Here is a 21,233-nt window from a genome sequence, read left to right on the forward strand (position 1 = left end):
AGTAAGAAAAACAAGGCATTTATATTTTTCATTGCTACTCAAAAACAAAGGCAAATGTTATACCGTGATACACAAAAGTACACCACAAAACCTCGAACAATTTGAAAAACCACCCACTACGCACACATTTAATTTTAAATACTTGTTAACAGCTATATTTCCCCCCATAGGTGTTATTAATAGCGAGTCACAAAACGCTGCGTTTCATATCTTGGTGAATATTGGTCGTACTAATTTCAAAATTTTTGTGTTGGAATTATTTTTCAATGGTGATTATTTCCTTAAATATAAGTTAGGGGACCTGAGGCCCGTATAAAAAGTCAAATTTTGTATTTTTTGACTCATTTTAGTTTTTATTTCAAAGTTTCAATATCTTAACTCTGCATGTGATTTTGAACATTTTTGCAATTGAAAGTATACATCTAGAACTAACGGTTGCGAAAATAAAGGTCTTGCAGGTTAAAACAAACACCCTGTATATTAGGAGTTTCTTCCTTAAAACCATAATGTAATTAAATTGCTAAAGCATTTGCTTTCTCTAAAAAAAAAAAAAAAAAAAAAATTGATTTCGAATCCCTTCGACTGAACTCGCAGAACTGAAATTTCCCCATCTTAAGCAGAATTAAATTGCTAAAACATTTGCTTTCTCTGTAAAAAAAAAAAAAAAAAAAATTGATTTCGAATCCCTTCGACTGAACTCGCAGAACTGAAATTTCCCCATCTTAAGCAGAATTAAATAATATTCATTTGCTTTTATATAAGGTGGAACACTATTTCAGTTCGTCATGCAGATTTCCTTTCTCTTTGGAAACTAAAGCATTTGTAATCACCGGGGATTTTTTAAAAAAAATATAATCGCACAGATCGTCAAAAAAAACCTGTCTATCGCATTGCTCGTTCGTGGGAAAAGCAGAAAATTAAACCTGAAGAACATCAAGATGAGCTGTGCTGGGTAAACAAAATTTATGAACGTCCAAACAAAGCTCAGTATTGCCGAGTACATGTGTAGTTTGAAGCGACTTGCTTAATTCTTTGCAACAGTTAGTATTCCTTTTGTTATTTTTATTACTCTGTACCATACTGTTTTCATTTTTTTTCGAAACCACCCTTTTAATAAGCACTTCAAGAATGAATATATCATTCGTTATAGAAACTAAGAGTGGCGTTTGACTGATTTAAACTGCAGAGCTAAGTAAAGTTGAGATATATTTTCTTTTTCAGTAAGTTTGTCTCGGAGCGAATTTTTTTTGCAAGTTTATCTTCGAGTTTTACTTAATTTATTTTAAATTTATGATTTTGCAACTATATTGCATTGTTTCAGTTGCAATATTATTGAATTTTTGATTTAGCAACTTATTGATTTAACAACTATATTGCATTGTTTTAGCACTATTATTGATTTAGCAACTATATTGCATTGTTTCAGTTGCTGGCTAAAGCATATTGATGCTTCTGATGCTTCAGCCAGAAGATCACATAGATTTCTATCCTACTTACTCTTGGTTGCAGATGAACTAGTTGCTATTTTTTTATATGAAGTTTATCTTCATGTTTTACTTAATTTATTTTAAATTTATGATTTAGCTGCGATATTGCATTGTTTTAGTTGTGCGTATGCTTCAGCCAGCAGGTCACATAGATTTCTATCCAACTTCGGTTGGAAATGAACTGGTTGCCATTTTTTTGTATGAAGTTTATCTTCATGTTTTAATTAATTAATTTAAATTTATGATTTAACCGCAATATTGCATTGTTTCAGTTGCGGGTATGCTTCAGCCAGCAGGTCACATAGATTTCTATCCTACTCCTGGTTGGAGAAGAACTGGTTGCAATTTTGTTGAAGGTAAGTATCGTTTAATTCCAAAAAAATGTTTGCTTTTTAGGAAGGAAATTTTAATGCTTACGTTTTAGAGCTGGGATTTTTGCACTTTTGTTCTTGTAATTTTATCAACATTTGAGTTATTAACTGTAACGATGATCGTTTGAAGTATTATATTATTATAATTTTTTTTCAAGAAAACTTCCAGAAAGATGATACATAAAATTGATCAGTTTAGGAAGAGTTTTTTTTTGTAATGTCTAAAATAGTTGAGTACGGTTTTTTTTTTCAGGATGGAAATTGGCATTTTTCAAATTAGGCTTAGATTGACTTTTTAAAAACTATTTATTAAGCCACTTTTTCTTTTTTTAATATTTGCATTTTCCGCTTATTAATTGTTTCGAAAAACAATGAAAACTAATAATTATTATAAAGTTAATCTTATTTATGAAGTTAACAAAGTAATTTCAAAGCTGAACTTAAGCAAGCATGGATTTGAGGGTTTCGAGCACTTGAAACTTTTCAAATAATACAAGTTTTCCAAAATTTCTTGGATTCAAGTCTAGTCTTTTATTTGAAAAAGTCATTAGTTTAAAAGTTTTTTTTTTCACGGTATATTCGTTTAAAATTGTTTTTAAGTTCGAGCATACATACTTGCAATATTTAGAGCAGTTTAGCAGTAAATGTAAGCTATTCTCCCTTTTGCGCGCTACACTTTGTTGCAACGGAAGTAAATATCATTTCCCCCCCCCCCCCTTTGTTTTTTTTTTTTTTTCAATTTAAATTCTTTCACCTCAAACGAATTTCAAAACAAAAGCTTTACAGCATCACACAAAAATGTGTTTTTAAATCCAGAGACAAATCTTATAAAATTGATTCGCACTAAAAAGCGTGAAATAAAGTAGTTTTTTGACGCTCAAAAAATAGTCAATTCTAACATCTTTATGTTTATGTTAATTCTAAATCTGATTGTAAGATCTAAATTTAAAATTTGAGAGAGGAAATAGACAGTATACAGCTTAGCACGAAAAGCTTTTACAGGTTCGCCTGTACTTCTTCTTCTATCACATTTTAATTCAAATTTTACTATAGTATATAATTGTATATTATGGTATAGTTATGTGTATATAACTACTTTTTTTAACAATATTTTAGATTAAAAAAAATTAAAAAATATTTTTGGACAATTATTTTTTTTTTCAAATCTAAAATATTGTTAAAAGAAATGTAGTTATATCTACTGTGTGTGTGTGTGTGTGTGCGCGCATGTTTCTTTATTTATTTACTTATTTTTACAATTACAGGAATCAAGAGTTTCCGTCGTTGCAAAGGTGTTCATGCCCCTGAACTTTTCACAGAGTCAGTTAATATGGATTGTCCCTTTTATGGTTATTTTTGTGATTCTTACGCTAATTTTTCGAGCGGACAGTGTGACAGAGGATGTGGCCAAGACATGACGCAATGTGCTGCCTTGGGATTCAAAGCTGATTCTTGGTTGAGATTTTCAACGTCAGAACCGGTCACAATGTTTTTGGAAATTGGATTGGAGGAACCACTTTGCAGTGAGTGACTGATTCTGTTTGATACTTTATATATTAGAAGTTAGATTTACAGAGTAGTTTTGTGATGATTAAAACATTTCCTAAAAGTTCAATATTTTGTTCGGTTTTTTTAGAGTACATTATCTGAAAAAAATGAAGTTCGCATCCAATGTTAGAAGTCCGTCAGCATAATCTCTTTCAGCAGTCTGCGGTGCAACTTTAAACTCCACAAAACAACCTGCAATTTATACCGACGTAGAGTTAATAGTAAAATCTTAATAAAAAATATGATGCTAAACTTGAACCAAAAAAAAAAGTACAAGCTACCTGTGAATTGTATCCCAGAAAATACGATAATACAAATCTTCACCCACTGAAATTTAAGATTATTATTTTATTATTTCTTTAAATATTTTAGGGGCTTTTTTTTTGATCAAAACTAATTAAACTAATTTTTACCACTAAAAAAAATTTCCTAACATTTTTGTCATAAGGGCAATTGCATTTTAATAGATTAATCATTGTTGCACAAAACATAATACCAACTCCAATTAAATTATATTCTTGTTTCATTACATGAACTAAAAGAACATAGACTCTACTTCGTTATGCCGCAGTTAAGTTTTGAAGATTTCTAAAGAAAAAAAAAATAGTCACACACACAATTTCGGCTCTATAAGGGACATATCTTATGTCTTATGAGATACGTCCGCCACTAAGAAAAACTAATTATTTAACCATTTTTTATGAAAATCTTTGAAGTTTAATACCATTACATACAAGTATAGTCCATGTCCTGTATCAAGTTCAAGCAAGTAAACAAGAATTTAACATATTTGGAGTCTTTGTAGGGTGGTTTGTGCAACAATAATTAGTCTGTTACCGTGGAATCGCTCAAAATGATTTTTTTTAGAAACATCTTTGGTAAGCTAAATTAATTAGTACTTCAATTGGAATAAACTCCCAACTACACTAGTCTACCAAAAAAAAAAAAAAAAAAAACTTTTTTCTGTTACATGGGAAAAAAACTTGATCTTAGTGTAAAATGATTCAAATATGCAAACAGTTTTTCTCCATCACCCACAGATTTTTTGTAACACGAGACAAGTTTGAAAGAAATGCGCATATTCACATGCATGACTAATACTAAAACGAGCTGATGTGTTCCTCACATGATTTTCTTTTACTCCAATTTCATGCCATTTTTCCATTACTGTTAATTTTAATGTGATTTTATAGTTTACTCTCTAAATATTTCCTACAGTGGCCAAATTGAAACCAAATTTAAAATTTAAAAAAAATCGCCAAATGTGTCGCCAGGTTGGCGACAAAACTTGGCGACCAAAAGACTGGCGATATATCGCCAAGTGTTTGTCAAATTATAGCACCACTTGAGTTTACATCGAAATTAACAATGATTTCCCCCAAAAAGGGGCAAAAGACCCCCTTAGGAACATCCGAATGCAACTAAAAGGAAAGGAGCAAAACTAGACCCCACTAGGAGTCTACGTACCTAATTTCAACTTTCTAGGACATACCGTTCTTGAATTATGCGACATACATACGCACATACGCACATCCGCCCACCCGCTATACGCACATACATACATACGTACATACAGACGTCACGAGAAAATGCGTTGTAACTAACTCGGGAATCGTCAAAATGGATATTTCGGTTGTCTATACGTTCTTAGGCACTTATCCACGTGTGGTCCAGTCGAAAAAAAAACTCAACATTCATTTGGGGGTGAGCAAAATGGAAATTAAGGTTGATTTTTGAGTGAAAATTTTTTCGCGAATACAATACTTCCTTTTTTATAAAAGGAAGTAATAATGATCAAAAACTTAGCTATAATGTTCTTTTCATCAGGTACATCCGTCTTAAGCGTCTAGCATTAATTAGTATGACCTTATTGACTTGGACAATGTGGGCCTTTCCAAAGATGCGTTTTTTAGCTATATTTTAATAACACTTAGAAATTCTGGTTTTAAGTTTTCAAATTCAGCACCAGTGTTACAAATTTTCAACGAAGTTTTTAAAATTCCTAATTTAATATGAAAGGCCAGTAGAATAACAGGTTCTAGGTCCAGTCTTCTTTTTTTAGTTCTTCTTGCATTGCTATCCCATTTGCATAGGAGAAAACAACATTGTGTTAATGAAATTTAGCAGTTAATAAAATTTGTTTAATTTAGTTTAAGGCCAGAAATAATTGTCCCATGATATGTGTTGTACAAAATTTTATCAAAAAAGACTTACAAATCTCCATACGTTTCCTTCATTTCGAGTGAATATGCTAGTGATGCCGAAGGCAACGTTTTTCAGTCATGCAATAGTATAGCTTTTAAACTAGTTTCGAAAGAGTTAATACCAAGTCTCATCTGTTTGATATTAAAATACAAACATATCCATTACAGAGTCAATACTATCACAGTATACTAAAGCATTTTCCTTAGAGCAAAGTTTCCCAAACTGTGATTCGCGGACCCCCCGGGGGGGGGAGGTCAACGAGTTCATGCCAGGGGGTCCTCGGTGCTATCCAGACAAAACGTTAAACATAATTGAGATTGAAGGACGGGTAACGATATTTTAATTCAAAAAAAGGGCCCATTTATGAGGAATAAAAAAGTTCTTGCTTAAGTACATGCAGGACGCAGCAGCCCTCCCCCCCCCCCCGGAACTCTCAGAAGTGAGTACACTACACATTACCGTATATACTCGCGTATTAGTCGATTTCTCGAAAAATGTCGATCCCCTCCCCCTAATTTTAGAAGAAAAATCGGGTAAAAATCGAAAACCCGCGTATAAGTCGAGCCCCTACTTTCAGAAAAAATCGGGAACATTTTTAAGGGACATCATCGGGAACACCTTGTTTTGTTCACTAACTTCAAAAGTTCATTTTTATTAGTAAATTTGTTTTAGAAATTTGGCGATAGCATTTTTATTCCCAATTGAGTTTCAAATAGAACTTTACTTCCATGACTCAAAATAGTAATGTAAGAAATGAATATCAGACAAGAGCACTGAAAAATATACAGAACACTGAATAAATAAATTTGAGGCCGAAAAAGTGTAAAAATATTTTGAGAAAAAAAAGGTTAAACTGTGTCAATTTTTTTTTTTTTTTTTTTTTTTGCCGGGGGGGGGGGGGAGATCCGCAAAGTTCGTCATTTTTCCGGAGGGGATCCACGGAGGTCTGAAGTTTAGAAACTTCTGCCTTTGAGTAAATTCTATGAATTCTTTATGTTCGCATTAAATTATAAATTTACAGAAAATGATTCTATTCAGATAGCTTATATGACGAAAATGAGGTGCCATTACGCTGACTACCATGTTACCATTGCAGTAAAAGCAAACCTGACTATCTATCTCTACACTCCTTGTCTTTATGACAGGATTTTAATTGTTAATTATGAGTTTTTATCATTACGTAATACAGGAAAACACGGGAAATAATAAATCACTTAAGACCTATGATTACACAAACACTGTGGGTGATGGAAAAATTCTGATTGAATATTTGAAATCAGAATCAAAAATTACCCTAGACCTAGAAAAACCATAAATGTTTCATCTTGCAAAATCTTTGTTTACCAGTCTATTAGTTTTTATCATAACGTGGTATAGTAAAACACAGGAAAAATAAATAACGTAAAACCAATGATCTTAAAAAAACAGTGGCTGATGGATGAATTCTAAGTGGACATTTAAAATCAGTGTCAAAAATTATCCTAGGAACGCTATAAACGTTTCATGTAACAAAACCTTTGTTAACCAGTATTATCGACGGTTGGATTGTTCACGGGTCTTTTCACATTTTTAATGGTGATGACATACAACTAACCGACATTTTTGTAAAAATTTAAGATGTATACTAATGTTATAGTCATTAAATGCTTTTTAATCTTGTGCTATTGTTCGTTTTTAGCTTTTACATATTTTTTTTTACATTCAATGATATCGTTTTTAGTTATAACTAGCTTATTACCCGGCGTTGCCCGGATGCTTTTCAATGCAACATATCTTTTGGATAATCAAATGAATGAATTTTATCTGAATGAACGTAAAAAAATACATTCACACCACTTTCTAGGTTCAAATCTTCAAAGTACTTTAAAGAACACAGAAAATTAAGCATTTGCCGAAAAAGTAACATCAACTTAAAGCAAAAAAGTATGAGGAATATTGTTTGGGCTCTGTAGTGTCCACTGGTACGTTGTCTGAGGTTTAATCAGACGGGCGGTACATAAATTGTCTTAATGCAAAGACAAATGATTGTCTTTCGCACATCTTGTGGGAAAATCTTTTACGTGATACTTTGAAAGAAAAGCGTTGTGCTGCCTTTGTAGGTTTTGTTTTCTCCAATACATCAAAAAATACAACAGTTCCTTTCACATACATTTTATTCGAAAATAAATCATTAAATGTTTCCTTAGAAAGAGTCGTGAGCTTGAAAAAAAAAAAAAGTCAATCCCTATTATCAGGCACAAATATATACAAAATAATCTTCTCGAACACAGTTACAATATTTTCAGATTAATTTAAAATCTGTGTTGTTAAAACACGATAACACTCCGTTTTACAGATTTTTTGGCGATGTTTTTCGAATGAAGCGACCAAGTGATAGGTTATGTTGTATGTTTTCAGGCAAGCACATTTCGCAGAAAAAGTTTGCTTACTATAAAAAAAACTTTACAAAATGTGTATGCTCGCTCTTTCCATGGTGATTTGAGTTACACTTATCCAATTTTACTCTAGTGCCATGCATTAGAGTAAAATTGGATAAGTGTAACTTGCCTAAAAAGACGCACGTCAGTTACATTTTATTTTCTTATATTGACGTCAAATTTCTATTTTCGTAAGTAAAAATGATAGTTAGACAGTAATATTAATGTCTTGTAATGATTTGAAATTTGTCAAGATTTAAGTTCTTGTTCAAATCTTTAAAACCTAATACTTGCCGTAAATGTTATACATGATATCTCACACTGATGCAGGTAGAGAGAGCACGTGTTTACGTTTTGTTGCTTTAGACAGAGTATTCCTTAGAGAACACCAAAATTTTAATTTATTGAGAGACAGTGGTCGTGAGAGGTGGGAATGGGTCCATTGACTGCATTACAGTTATTATTTTAAATATTTAAAACAATAAAAATAGAAGTAAGTGGACGTGAACTTATTGAACGAACTATTTAAAAACCGTTAATTAAACTGCGTTATAGAGAAAGAAGTAGGCGTACGCTTTTTGGTCAATATCCGTTTTAGATTTTTTTTTAAATATTACTTGCAGTCCATGAAATTAAAAAGAAACGTCTTGTTTGTACTTACAACTGCCTAATAGACAAATCTTTTGTTTATATTTTACAGAATCTTTTTGCATATTTTGTTCGCCTTATCCACAGCTTAAAAGTAAACGAAATGTATTTTCCGTTTTGAAACGTAGTCTAAAAATTTAAAACTTAAATGATTCAAATTTTTCTGATCCATAAATTTAACTCAAAACTTTCTCCTAAATATTGTTCTTAGTCCCCCTCCCAGCAGCAAGAAAAATTACATTTGTGAGTGAAACCAACCGAGCAAGTAACATAAAGCTATCTATATCGAAAATAGTTACATCTCAAATGCATCTACAGCACTTAATCGACTGCTCTTATGACTTGTTGTTCGTGACAGAAAACGAAAATCTCACTGAAGATTACAATCTCTTGAAGTTTAAAAAAGGTCCATTGTGGTTACACGTGAGATACAAAGTGTTTCACCTTATCCCTATACTGTGAAAGAGAATTTAAGCTATTACAGTGATAATTTTCCATTCATAGCTCACAGTACTTCTTCAAAGACGGTTGAAATGCTTAGAGGTAGACTTCCAATATTTTTCGATTGCTTGCAATAGCAGTTATCGAACTGAGCTTTGTAATTGCGAATGTAGCTTTGTTCAGTTTATTTCACGATAAAAAAAAAACTTCATATTGTGGAGCAATATTTCATCATGCCTTTTTCAATAGTAATCTGTGTCAAAAGTTGCATCATACCAGCTAACAGATTTAAAATTATTGCTAGTCGGCGAAGATGCTTCATCAGGTGTATTATTACTCGAGCGTTAAGGTAATATAAAATTTCGAATGAGGACATTTGTTTACATAAAAAACGTAGCAATTTTTTGCAGTTTAATACAGTTTAAATTTAAATTAATAATTATTTGCATTTTTTCCAAACTTAAAACTGCAACCCTCCCAAACAGTATGAATTCCGCCGAATTATATTTCCGCGTGGTTTTGAGGATAAAAAAGGTGCACAACCTTTAGTTTTAGCACACATTGGCAATCCTAGTATGGTAGTTTATGTGCATGTAAGAAACGTTATGACCATCCCCCTTCCCCCTTGAAAAACAAATTCCAGATACGCTACTACGCACAAATATGATTATTTTGCAATTTATTTGAGAAATTAGTATTTTTTACCTCTGTTCTTTGTTAGCCTGCAGCGATTAAACTTAGTTGAACCGAATTATGTAAAGATCCGACGTAAATCATGGAATAGTATAAAGAACATATGCATATTGATTTTAAGGACCATCCAACATTAAATTGTTGAAGCTTGTACATAGATAATGAATGAATTATTGATACCGAACTAATTTTGGTATTTTCTGAGCTGTTCATGTGGAAAATACTGATCCATAATTTCGCTCTACCATTACTGCTATGGAAATACCAAATCAAGTAGAACCATCGAAGACCGCAATGCATTCCTGCTTTGCAGGATGCTTTTAAAAAAAAACAATTAACAGCAGCATTTCTTTTCCGTTCCGCTTTCTTGCCAAACATGCTTTGCGCTTGTCGCAGATCGACTTTACAACCACTGTTAAGTATACCTTTTGTGTTTATTGCATTTAAAATATCTCCTGGTGGTTATATGTTGCGGAACATTTTTATTTGCTTTGAACCAAGGTTCACGAACTTAACGATTACAGTTAATCTTTGAAGAGACTTCATTTAGGGCATTTTTTACAGGCTTTTCATTCAGACCAAACTCATAAAAATATGAAAATTCGTTACATCGATAACACCCTTTTTATGATTAAAAATATAAACTTTAACCTTTTTGGATCTTTTTTAAATTCCAAAAACCAGCCTATATGAAGTCCTCAGCAATAATTTACCTCTGCGCCGAATTTGGAAGAAATCCGACTAAAACTGTGGATTTGTATAATCACACACACACACAAATATACATCCCTTTTTATAAAATTAAGCAAACAGAATTTCAAATATTAAACAAATTATAAATAATAAATGATGATAAAAAGGAAAAATGCAAACAGCTATTAAGTAGGAATAGATAAAGAGTGAATCCAGAGCTCATCAGCCGTGGAGGATTCATTAATTATGGTCAAAAGACCAAAATTTTAACTATGAACTAGAAGAGAATGTTTAAGCTTCAGTACATGTAATATAGAGTAACAATGGGCAAAAGCACCACTTGCTAAGCTAAAAACAATAGAGCTCAAACCTAAAACTAAAAGCAGGGGGTTTCGCCTCGACTAATTAGGAAAACAAGTTCCGATAATTAGCCTTTTATATATATATATCCCCCTTTTTATATATATAGATGCATGTAAGGAAAGCCTTGACCACATCCCTCCCCTTTGAAAGATAAATTCCGAATGCGCTATTGCGCATTACTATGATTATTTTGCAATTTATTTGCTTTATTGGTGCCCCTGTTCTTTGACCGCCTGGAGCGACTTCTATTAAACCGAATTAAGTTATCGGTTATAGTTGAACCGAATCACTTAAAGATTCGACGTAAATCAAGGAATAGTATGAAGAAAATTTATATATTGCAAATTGGTTTCATAAAGATTATAGGACATTAAATTAAATTTCTGTTGCAAGGATGAAATAGATGTGGTTTTAATAAAAGTAGTCTAATGCTAAGACATTTGAAGATTGTACGCTAATATTGAAGGCGATATTACTACATTACTCATGTTCGTATTTTCTCTGCTATTAACGGTAAAAACACTATTCAAAAATTACACGCAACACTTACTGTTGTGAATTTTATAGTTAAACAATATTTAAAAATTAAAATTTAACGATATCATTCAAATCAAGAAACGATGTACAGCATCATTTCTTATATCTACGGCTTTCTCGCCAAACATGCTTTAACGCTTTCGCTAAATAGCATTGACGGCAATCGTTCAGGATACATTTTGTGTTGATTGCATTTAAAATAGCTCCTGGTGGTTAGATGTTGATAACCGTTTTCATTTGCTTAGAACCAAGGTTCACAAATTTAACGATTAAAGTTAATCTTTGAAAAAACTTCATCCAGGGCAGTTTTTTACTGGCTTTTCATTTAGACTAAATTTATAACTATACAAAAATTCGTTCGTGCAGAAAAGAGTAATTTTATGACTCAAAATATGAAATTAGACCTCTTTGGGTCGTTTTAAAATTCCAAAAACCCGCCTATATGAATTCCTGAGCAACAATTCACCTTTGTGCCAAATTTATAAGAAATCCAACGAAAACTGGATTTGTATAAGGAACATACACACATACCCACAAGCATACATCCATTTTTATATATATAGATTTAAATGTGTGTGTGAATGTTACAGTTATTCAAATTTTTTGGCTATTATATACACTAGTATCTCATTTCTTGTTTATTATTTGGATCATCCACGGTTACCGTGCCACCTTATTCCGCGGATAATCAAGAGTTTACCGTATTATAAAAACTTGAATTATTTTCATAAAATGACCTCATTTTGTCATAGGATATCATTATCACGTAAATCTTCTGCTGTCGAGAGGTGAGGAGACTCGTAGGTTCAGAAACGAAACAGGACTCCTTTTTGTAAGACTCAGTGGAACAAAAGGACGCACGGCCTTGCTGCAGGCAACACCTAAGTAAGTATCGAAAGTATAATGTCTTTAAAGCAAGCGCCATTGAAAGTCAAATGTTTCCAAAAAAAAAAAAAACATGTATTTGAGTTCCTAATAGTAGATAGAACAAGATCATTAACATCCAGGAACAATTTGTTTCAAAAACGTTGTAAAATGGTAATGGTGTTAACGTTGTGATAACCATTTTAAAACGTTTATAAATCGTTATCTGGGATGAATAATCCATAGTTATCTAGTGTGGACTCTAGATGTTTATTTATTAATTAATTTATTAATCAATTAATTAATTAATTAATTAATTTATTTATTTATTTATTTATTTTTTAATTTATTTATTTATTTATTTATTTATTTATTTTTTTTTTGCACTCCCAGAGAATTGTGCTCGTATTTATAGTGAACAAAATTGAACTCGGATTTTTCCTAAGATCTACCCACTTTGAAGTGTAGTTGCTGTGACTTGTATGGTCTTTAAGTGAAGAGTTTTGTTTCGATCGCTCTAAAGCATCATGTTTTCAAAAAGTAATCAGAGCTCGTGGCTTGAAATCGAGGGTGTCCGGGACAAAATAGCAACATTATGGTATCAAGGATTATTGGAAGCCTGTGGCGAAAATGAATTACCAAATAGAACGGTTGCACGATTATTGAAAACGTTTCTTTCGGGTGGAAACGAGACAGCTGATTTACATTGGACACGTCGGCCATCCATTCCTCAAGATCAGATTGACATCCTGACATCAATAGTCAACACCTTGCCAGTAGTATCTAACGGCTTCCCGACATTTAGTAAGACGGTCTTAAGCTTTACTGGTGATTACATTGACTTTATGTAACGCAATTCTATGTATGTTGTCATTACAGTAGAGTCTCGATAATCCGAGTCTCGAAAATTCGAGGTTCCGCTTAATTCGAGGCGCTTACTTCATATTTTCATTTACATTTTTTAGTTTCAAAAAAATTGATTTTCATAAAAATCTGAAAATATTTTTTCCTGCCGTTACATTTATTAACTAGATACAGTAATTAATAAAATAGGCATTGAGAGGTTGTTGTCAACAGCACTCCTAAAGTGGCACGATATACCTGCAGTCATCGACTGCACAATATGAATTACGAAATGCCTTGAAAATGATAACTTGATGCGTGAAAGTAACATTGATTTGCCGCAAAGAACGTGTAAACATGCCTTTTGGAATATTAGAATACCTGATGATAGTCAAAAAGGAAGGTTCAAAACTTGACGCCTCTCGAGTAATGAATACGAAAGATGAAACAGAAACCTCTCTACAACTAATCGTTTTTGTGATATGCGAGATACATATGTTTGCAAGCACACAGATACAAACGTTATGACAAAATTCATTGAAATAGATTCGGGCAACGACTCGGTCAAAATATATGTCTGGTTAAAACAAATTTGCTCGGGTAAATACAGACTTCGTAGAAAAAAGTCCAAATTCGTTTAGAGGTAGTTAAAAACGAAATTTATGTTGAAATTTCAGTGATAATTTTTCACGACAACAATACTGCTTTTCTTTGTATAAGGAAGTAAAAGGGCCTTATGTCATCGGGAAAGTGGAAAAAAATTAATCTTGAAGAATTTTCCGGATGATCCGAGTTTTCACTAATCCGAGGTGGCATGAGCCCCAATTACCTCGGATTTTCGAGACTCTACTGTACTTAAATTACAGGCGTCGTATATCAATTCAAACGTTTTTACTTTAATGAGCCAAATGGTAGATTTCAACCATGTTATGAATTTTTGAAACTCGAATAGTGCTTAAATGTTCACTCACTGGTCGGTCTCACTTTGCTATAGTTATTTTTTAATTATTTAATGCTTTGTATGCTTTACTAGTGAACTTGAATAAGCATCACATATCAACATTTCCTGTTAAATTTTTAAACATTTGAAGGGAAGTAAAGTAAATGACATTTTATTTTTCAGACCTTTAGTGTTTGTACGAGGTAATGCAATAGAGTTCGTGATGAGTTCAGGGAATTTGGGCCGCTTGCTTCGAGTAGATGCTCTCTGGTCTTCACTATTGCCGAGTCCCTTGAGTGATGAACCACCATCGATTAAGATACACAGCTTCCGCATCACCAACCTTGAGACTAGTTATAGGTACGTACTAATATGGATAAAAGATGATATTTCTCAAATGGAACGCAACATTCTTTTTGTGCAACCTAAATATTATTATTACTATTTTTTTTGAAGAGTATTAAGTTTTCCGTTCGCTTTGCTTCATTTATTATACTTTACTTCCGATTTACTTTTTTTTTATACTTTTTTACAACGTTACTTTTTTACACTTTAATTCTACTTTTTTACCACGTTACTTATTGTGAATAGTGTTCTTGAAATGATGAAAGTTTTAATCATTACAAAATACTCGCTTACATCAAGTGATGAGTTGAGCCAAAATTAGCTCAATCCACGAATTTTCAAAATTTCTTTTATCTCATAATTTGATACATTTTGGTGGATAATATTATCCCCCTAAAAAGCGACGTGGCATGCATCTTTATCAATCAGGTCGAGAACTCTGTCAAAAACCTTTCTTGGAAAAACAGCTCAAAACGGTAATGAGTTTTGTCTCTCATTAAATTTTAAAAAATGGGATGAGCTTTTTTTATATACTAAACGTTTCAATTATTATGTTTGGAGCACATGTATGTGTTTCATACACGTGAACTAGCTTTAGAGCACTATACTCTTCCTATGCTTAGAATAGCCACATTTCTTCAGCAGATAATTATAAAGGATTTAAGAAATATTTCCATTGCTCGGAGTATTTCTACAGAAAATCGTTTAAATAATCAAAAACAGAACCATCAAATCTGAGACATGTGTCCTATCAAATAAAGACTAAAGTTAAAAAAAAAAACCGCACACACATAGAAATTCCATCCGGTATAAAACATGAAAATCAGCCCGGAAAATATAGTTAGGCATCAAGTTATTGCAAAAAGTTCAACTTTAATTTACTTGTTTTTAGCGCAATACTATTTTATGTTTCATGTATTTTCTATGATAAGAACCTAAAATAAATGAAAATGTAGTGAAATTAACAAGACACGGAGAAAAATGAGTGAGTGGAAACGACTGATTAGAAACAGAACGATAAAATATTGAATCCGCCTTATTTATTGTTGCTAAAAGGAGCGACTTAGATTCGATCCGAAATATGTTTTGATGTTTCAAGAGAGATATAGTCCAGTCAATAGGTAGGATAAAACGGGCTTGCCTTACAAAAAATCGGGTCAAAGATTTTTTTCTTTTAATTTGTACAAACTAGTGCCAATATAAAAAACCAAGTTAACCAACACGAAAGACCTCGGGAAAACTTTTGGGGGCCGAAAAACCGCAAAAATTTATGACTTTTTATAGTTTTTACAAAATATCTCTGAAATGGTTAAAATTAGAAAAAAACTTCAAATGCAAATGCTAAGGAAGATTAAATTTCCTTCAACTTTTGTCATTGCAACATTTTTGTATCCTGAAAAGCAAGCGAGTTACAACTTCTTGAAAGTCACACTTTTTCTGAATCCCTCAGTAAAGTGCGTGAAGGCGCTTCGGATAACGGAGAAAAAGAGGAGAAACGCCGGCTGTGTGACCTTGGAAATGATTTGTCTTTTGTAGCTGAGAGTAAATGCCTTCGTTTCCTTTATCATAAACAAAATACCCTCGTTCTATCCCTCTTTTTTTTCTCCTAATGCGATGTATCGACTGAAGAGCTATGCATATTGTTCACTTCAAAGTTCGAGCGAGCGTATGTTTTATCAACTTGTGTGTTCTGTATTACGATTTTGTTTCTAGAAATGATTATGCCAGACCAATGCTTTCTTTACTACCATATCTCAGAATCATTCTGCATTTCTGGGGGAAAAAAAAAAAAAAAACGTTATGGACTCTAAGTTATGGTTGTATTTGATAGATATCCTGCACATACTAGCACAAAAAGTTTTGAACAATTACGGCGAATGAGGGTGCACTTTTCCCTTGAAGTAATAGTTGAACCTAACATGGTAAACCAAATTCCCCAAGACAGATTTCTAACAAATTATAACAACAAGAATCGTCTTATCCAACTTCTTAAGACAAATTCTGAAGAGTGTGGCATTCAAGTCAGGCAGAATCAAGAAGATGCCGACTTGTCAACAATGCTCTTTCAAAGGCGAAGAATATTGTAAAGGTCGTCATATAGTGGGCAAGGATATAGATCTGTTAGTGCTGAAGACAGCTTTAGGACAGCCTTTCAGCAACTTGTTCTTTTTAAAACCTGGAAGAGGGAATGCTTGTGAATTGTTTTTTTTTCTCCACTAAATCCTTAACCCCAGCAATATTCTGTTCATCAATGCGTTTAGTGGGTGTGATACGACATCGGCAATTTTTGGCCAAGGCAAGATTAAATTGTGCAACATAGTCAAAAAAACTCCTGAAATTAAGGAAGCTATTGAAGTATTTATGGATCCAATCAGTCATCTTAATGCCGTACTGCAGCTGGAGAAAATATTGAAAATATTATACACAAGTGACGTAAAGTATTTGAAACGATCTTTGGATACTTAGCGATTTAATATTTTTATAAAACTAGTATACAGGGCTAAAATAAAATCTTGCACGGCTACCACCCACGTGCGATGCTGAACGTTATCACTCTTATTGGTGTTGCCACTAAATTCAAAGTTGGTTGGGCAACATAATTGACCGAGAGAAATGGGGTTGGGAATGCAGAACGTAACGTCTAATGCCTGTTGACACGAAAAGAGATTCAGTTCCTCAGACTCTTTTGAAGATTGTATCTTGTACTTGCAAGAGAAATTGTACTAGAGCCGGTTCTTGTCGCAAGGTAAATTTAAAATGCTCCAGCATGTGCAAACACTGCAGTGGCACGAATTGTAAAAATGTTGCACAAATTTCATCTTTGGATGGTACTGCAGAAGAAGATGATTTGTTCCAGGAGCTTTTGGAATTACCACAACAATTAGATGAACAATTCAAGGACGACAGCTTATTTCAACCCCCTACAGATTCTGAACCGGGAGAATTCTGAACCCTTCAAAACGGCTTCGAAAAAGATTAACTACGTATTTTGTCGTCCTTTCTCTATTTGCTATAAAGTCGAATGAATCTCCTTTAATTTACGTGTGATGCGTATTAAGTTTCTACAGTTGAATTTTCATTTTGAAAGATAATTCTTTTGAGTTTTTCATGTCTCAAAACGTCACTGTTTCTGCAGAATTTTTTCAAAGTGTTCATTACGTATTACTATTGTACCTTCATTTGTGCATTATGGTGTCTATTGTTTGCCTGTTGGCACCCTAATATTTATTCTTTTACATTTATATTCAAATATCGCATTTTCACAAGTAATAGTTAGAATAAGTGGTACGAATTATGTGCTTTAAATGAATGTGTAGATTATGTAATTCAATTACAAACTGCAATATAAATCATTATGTTATTGGAGTCTGATGAAGACTACCTCTGTCAAACCAAAAATATTAGTTCGTGAGCGGTAGGGAAGGGTTTATAGTTATTATTGTAAAAACACGCATGATTGTGTTAATTGTGTTTGCTTATTAGCTGCCTTTCATTCCTTCACATTTATATTTAAAAATTGCATCTTCGTATGTAATAATTAGACTAAAACAAATTATGTAATAATTAGACGTACAAATTATGTGCCTCAAATGAATGTGTATATCGCGCAATAAAGTTACAAACTGCAATATATAATCTGTTATTGGAGTCTGATGAAGACTACCTCTGTCAAACCAGAAATGTTAGTTCGTGGAGCAGTGATGAAGGGTTTATTATTGTTGTGTATCGTCTTTTATGCATAATTATGTTAATTATTTGCTTATTAGCAACCTAATATTTATTCATTTACATTTATACACAAATATTGCATTTTTTCAATAGCAATCTAAGTGGAATGCACGAATTATGTGCTTTAAATGAATGTGTATATATGTATTTCAGTTTCACAATACATCGCGATCGTGTTTTTGGAGTCTAGTGGGAACTAATCTGTCAGCCAGAATTGCTACTCTGTGTCAGGCGTGGGGGGAGGGGGGGGACAAGAAACTCAAACTGGCAATAAACTCTCTGAAACTAAAGATTCTACTCAAGTTCTAATAATTGTGACGCCTTATTTCCGGTGTGAATGCTTTTTTTTTTCGGAGTAGAGGAAAACTGCCTTTTTTCAGAGAGCTATAGCAAGCTTTCTATTTGTGCTACAAAAAAGTTGTAAACATAAAGGTTGTAGGAAATTTAATGTTCTTTAAACTTTATATTTGATACTTTTTGCTAATTTTAACCATTTCAGAGATATTTTGGAAAAGACAAAAAAATCCTAACTTTTTGTGGTTTTTCGGCCCCCAAAAGTTCTCCCGGGGTCTTTCGTGTTGGATAACTTGGTTTTTTCATGTCGGCACCAATCTGTACAAATTAAGAAAAAAAATCTTTGACCCCATTTTTTGCAAGGTAAAATGTATCTATTAACTGAACTAATACTACAGAAGAAAGAGGGAATGAGAATTATTAATTATTATATCTTTTGAAGGAAGTTTTGCTTCATTATTTTTGATTTATGTTTCAAGTGTAATCTCAAAAATCACGCACAGCCATTTTTTAACAATTGTGGTTAAAATAATTGTCAATAATGCATATTAATTTCACGTCGCTATAGAAATATCTTCACATTTTGCGGGTAGTTTCGCGAATTTCATTTCATCTATAGCTCAAAATGGCATTTTTTTTAAATACGGTTCATTAGCCCTAGATTTAGTTTCATGAGGTTTAAATTTAATTTCTTCTCAGGTCTACTTTGTTCTAGAGGTTTACGGAAACTATTTCTTAGAATTTTCTAATGCACATCTTTCATTTTCAGGGAAACATTTTGTGGGAGAGACGAACCTATTATTCCAGAGCGCATTAAGGCATTCTTTAAAGGAGGTGCATGCTAATGCTGGACAAAAATTTTTTCGAAGTCTCTCCGCAGATGAAAGAAAAATATGATTTGATAGATGTTTGTGAAATATTCATCAATGCTGCTCATTGTTATCATATTTGCGATCAATTTTATGTTCGATTTTTTTGAGAAATGAAATAATTTCAAATGTACAAAAAAAATCATGTTGTTTGTTTTGTTGTAAATAGTTAATTTGAAATTTGTAAATAGTTTATTTTTAGCACTTTTCCAGCAGTATTCCTTTATGTGAAAAAAAATTAGTTTCAGGTAATACACCTAAACTATTGTACTTGGCTACTTAATAAAATAACAGAAAATGCATTTGAAATTTTTCATGGAACATTTAAAACTTTTTTGCTGTAGTAAAAATGAAAATTTGGGATTTGACATACGAGAAAGTATCAGTATTTCAAAAAAACATACGTACAGTTCAACTGTATGCTGACTAGTTCATAGACTTACTGATCCTTCAAAATATGACACCAATAAGCAAAAAAAAAAAAAAAAATGTGGTGGTAATAAATCCACTTGCAAGTCAGACTTATTTGTTGCACGTTTGTTACGAAAATAAGGCAAAAACAATTTACATATGAATTTTCACTCCAGAGTCAAAAATTTTAAATACAGCCTATTTACATCAAACAAAATGAACTTTTATTCCAAATATTACATTTTTAAAAAAATTCGAAATGTCATTAAAAATATAGAGGGCAAACGCAAAAGGTCGAGTTATTTTTCATAAAAGAGTTGTTGGATGCATTAATCCGTATATTTCTATCCTTTTATAAGATTTTAATGTTTTGATAAAAATTAATTAATCAGTACTTTCAGTATGCTTTTTTCGGCATTCACGTAAAAGCTCGTAAGTTTTAAACTCTTGTTTTGACACATAACTTTTTGCTTTTGCTTTAAACATCTCTAATATTTTTTTCTTGCACCTTCAAAAACGCACCTTGCGCGTTTTTGATGATATTTCAACTATTATTCTCTCTCATCGAAATTTGATTTACTTATGACGATATAACAATGTCTAGTAAATGATACTTAAAGAAAAAAGAATGATTCAAAGGGGGGGGGGGAACGAATTTGAGATGTGCCCTTAACTTGCTCAGTGACTTTTACTTGAACGCAGACAATGTGTCCTCTTTGTTTCAAAAATCTAAGTTTAAAGTTCATAGCATTTGATGGTGATCTCTTCTTCTTTCATAAATTGCAGCTGCCTCTTTAAAGAACGTATGTAACGATAAATATTTCTGTGCTCAGCACAATCGGCACGTTTTGTGCCCTTCAAACCAGATGATCGTTGCCAGAACGATACCTTCCAAAACCTGGGCGAGCGTGTTCTTCCTGATGATGGTTTCTATGGAAGTTCAGCTACCAGAAGTATCCTGCCCTGCTCAGTCCAGTATTATAGCATGGTTCTTTTATACAACTAGTTGTGATAGGTATGTAGTTATATCCACCGCCGTCACCTCCACCCGTCCTAAAAAAGGAATAGTAAAAAAGAAAAGGTTAGTTGAAAAAATGTCAGCTTCGAGCAAAACCGTAATTGCGTTGTTTCACATTTTTGCAAAAATATTTTTTTCTAAAAGAACATGGTCGAAAACATTGGGTGAACTACTTTTTTTCTTCTTAGTTTTCACTTATTTTCTACTTTTAAAAAAAATCTTAAAAGACGTTCAGTTGCTGTTTTTATTCGCTGCTAACGTGCACCCCCATGCACTGTAAAAACGATTCAGAAACGTTCCTGGAAAATAATAGGTAGCTGATGTGCCCAATTTCAACCAGTAACATATCTTACAAAAACCAGGTACGTTTTCCGATAAAAGTAAGTAACCTTTCTGAAATATTAGGAAACCTCCCCTGTTAAAGCTAGTCGTAAACTTTCTAGAAAAATTAAATAGGTTTAATTTATTTGATTAGAACCTTCCCGATTTACCAAGAAAGCCCTTGAAGTATTAGAGC

The 21,233-nt window shown here is 32.6% G+C and overlaps 1 protein-coding gene across 1 annotated transcript in view; it reads left to right on the forward strand.

The window, feature by feature from the left end:
* Nucleotides 1-19,589, forward strand: part of LOC129221449 (inactive pancreatic lipase-related protein 1-like) — a 45,239-nt gene extending 25,650 nt beyond the window's left edge. The window contains exons 6-10 of the mRNA XM_054855933.1: nucleotides 1,760-1,843; nucleotides 3,124-3,381; nucleotides 12,156-12,288; nucleotides 14,234-14,410; nucleotides 19,188-19,589. Coding sequence (XP_054711908.1) covers nucleotides 1,760-1,843; nucleotides 3,124-3,381; nucleotides 12,156-12,288; nucleotides 14,234-14,410; nucleotides 19,188-19,263 — 728 coding nt within the window. The 3' untranslated portion in view covers nucleotides 19,264-19,589. The remainder of the gene's footprint in view (nucleotides 1-1,759; nucleotides 1,844-3,123; nucleotides 3,382-12,155; nucleotides 12,289-14,233; nucleotides 14,411-19,187) is intronic.
* Nucleotides 19,590-21,233: the final 1,644 nt, after the last annotated feature.

This window comes from Uloborus diversus, chromosome 1, assembly GCF_026930045.1.
Source record: "Uloborus diversus isolate 005 chromosome 1, Udiv.v.3.1, whole genome shotgun sequence".
NCBI lineage: Eukaryota > Metazoa > Arthropoda > Arachnida > Araneae > Uloboridae > Uloborus > Uloborus diversus.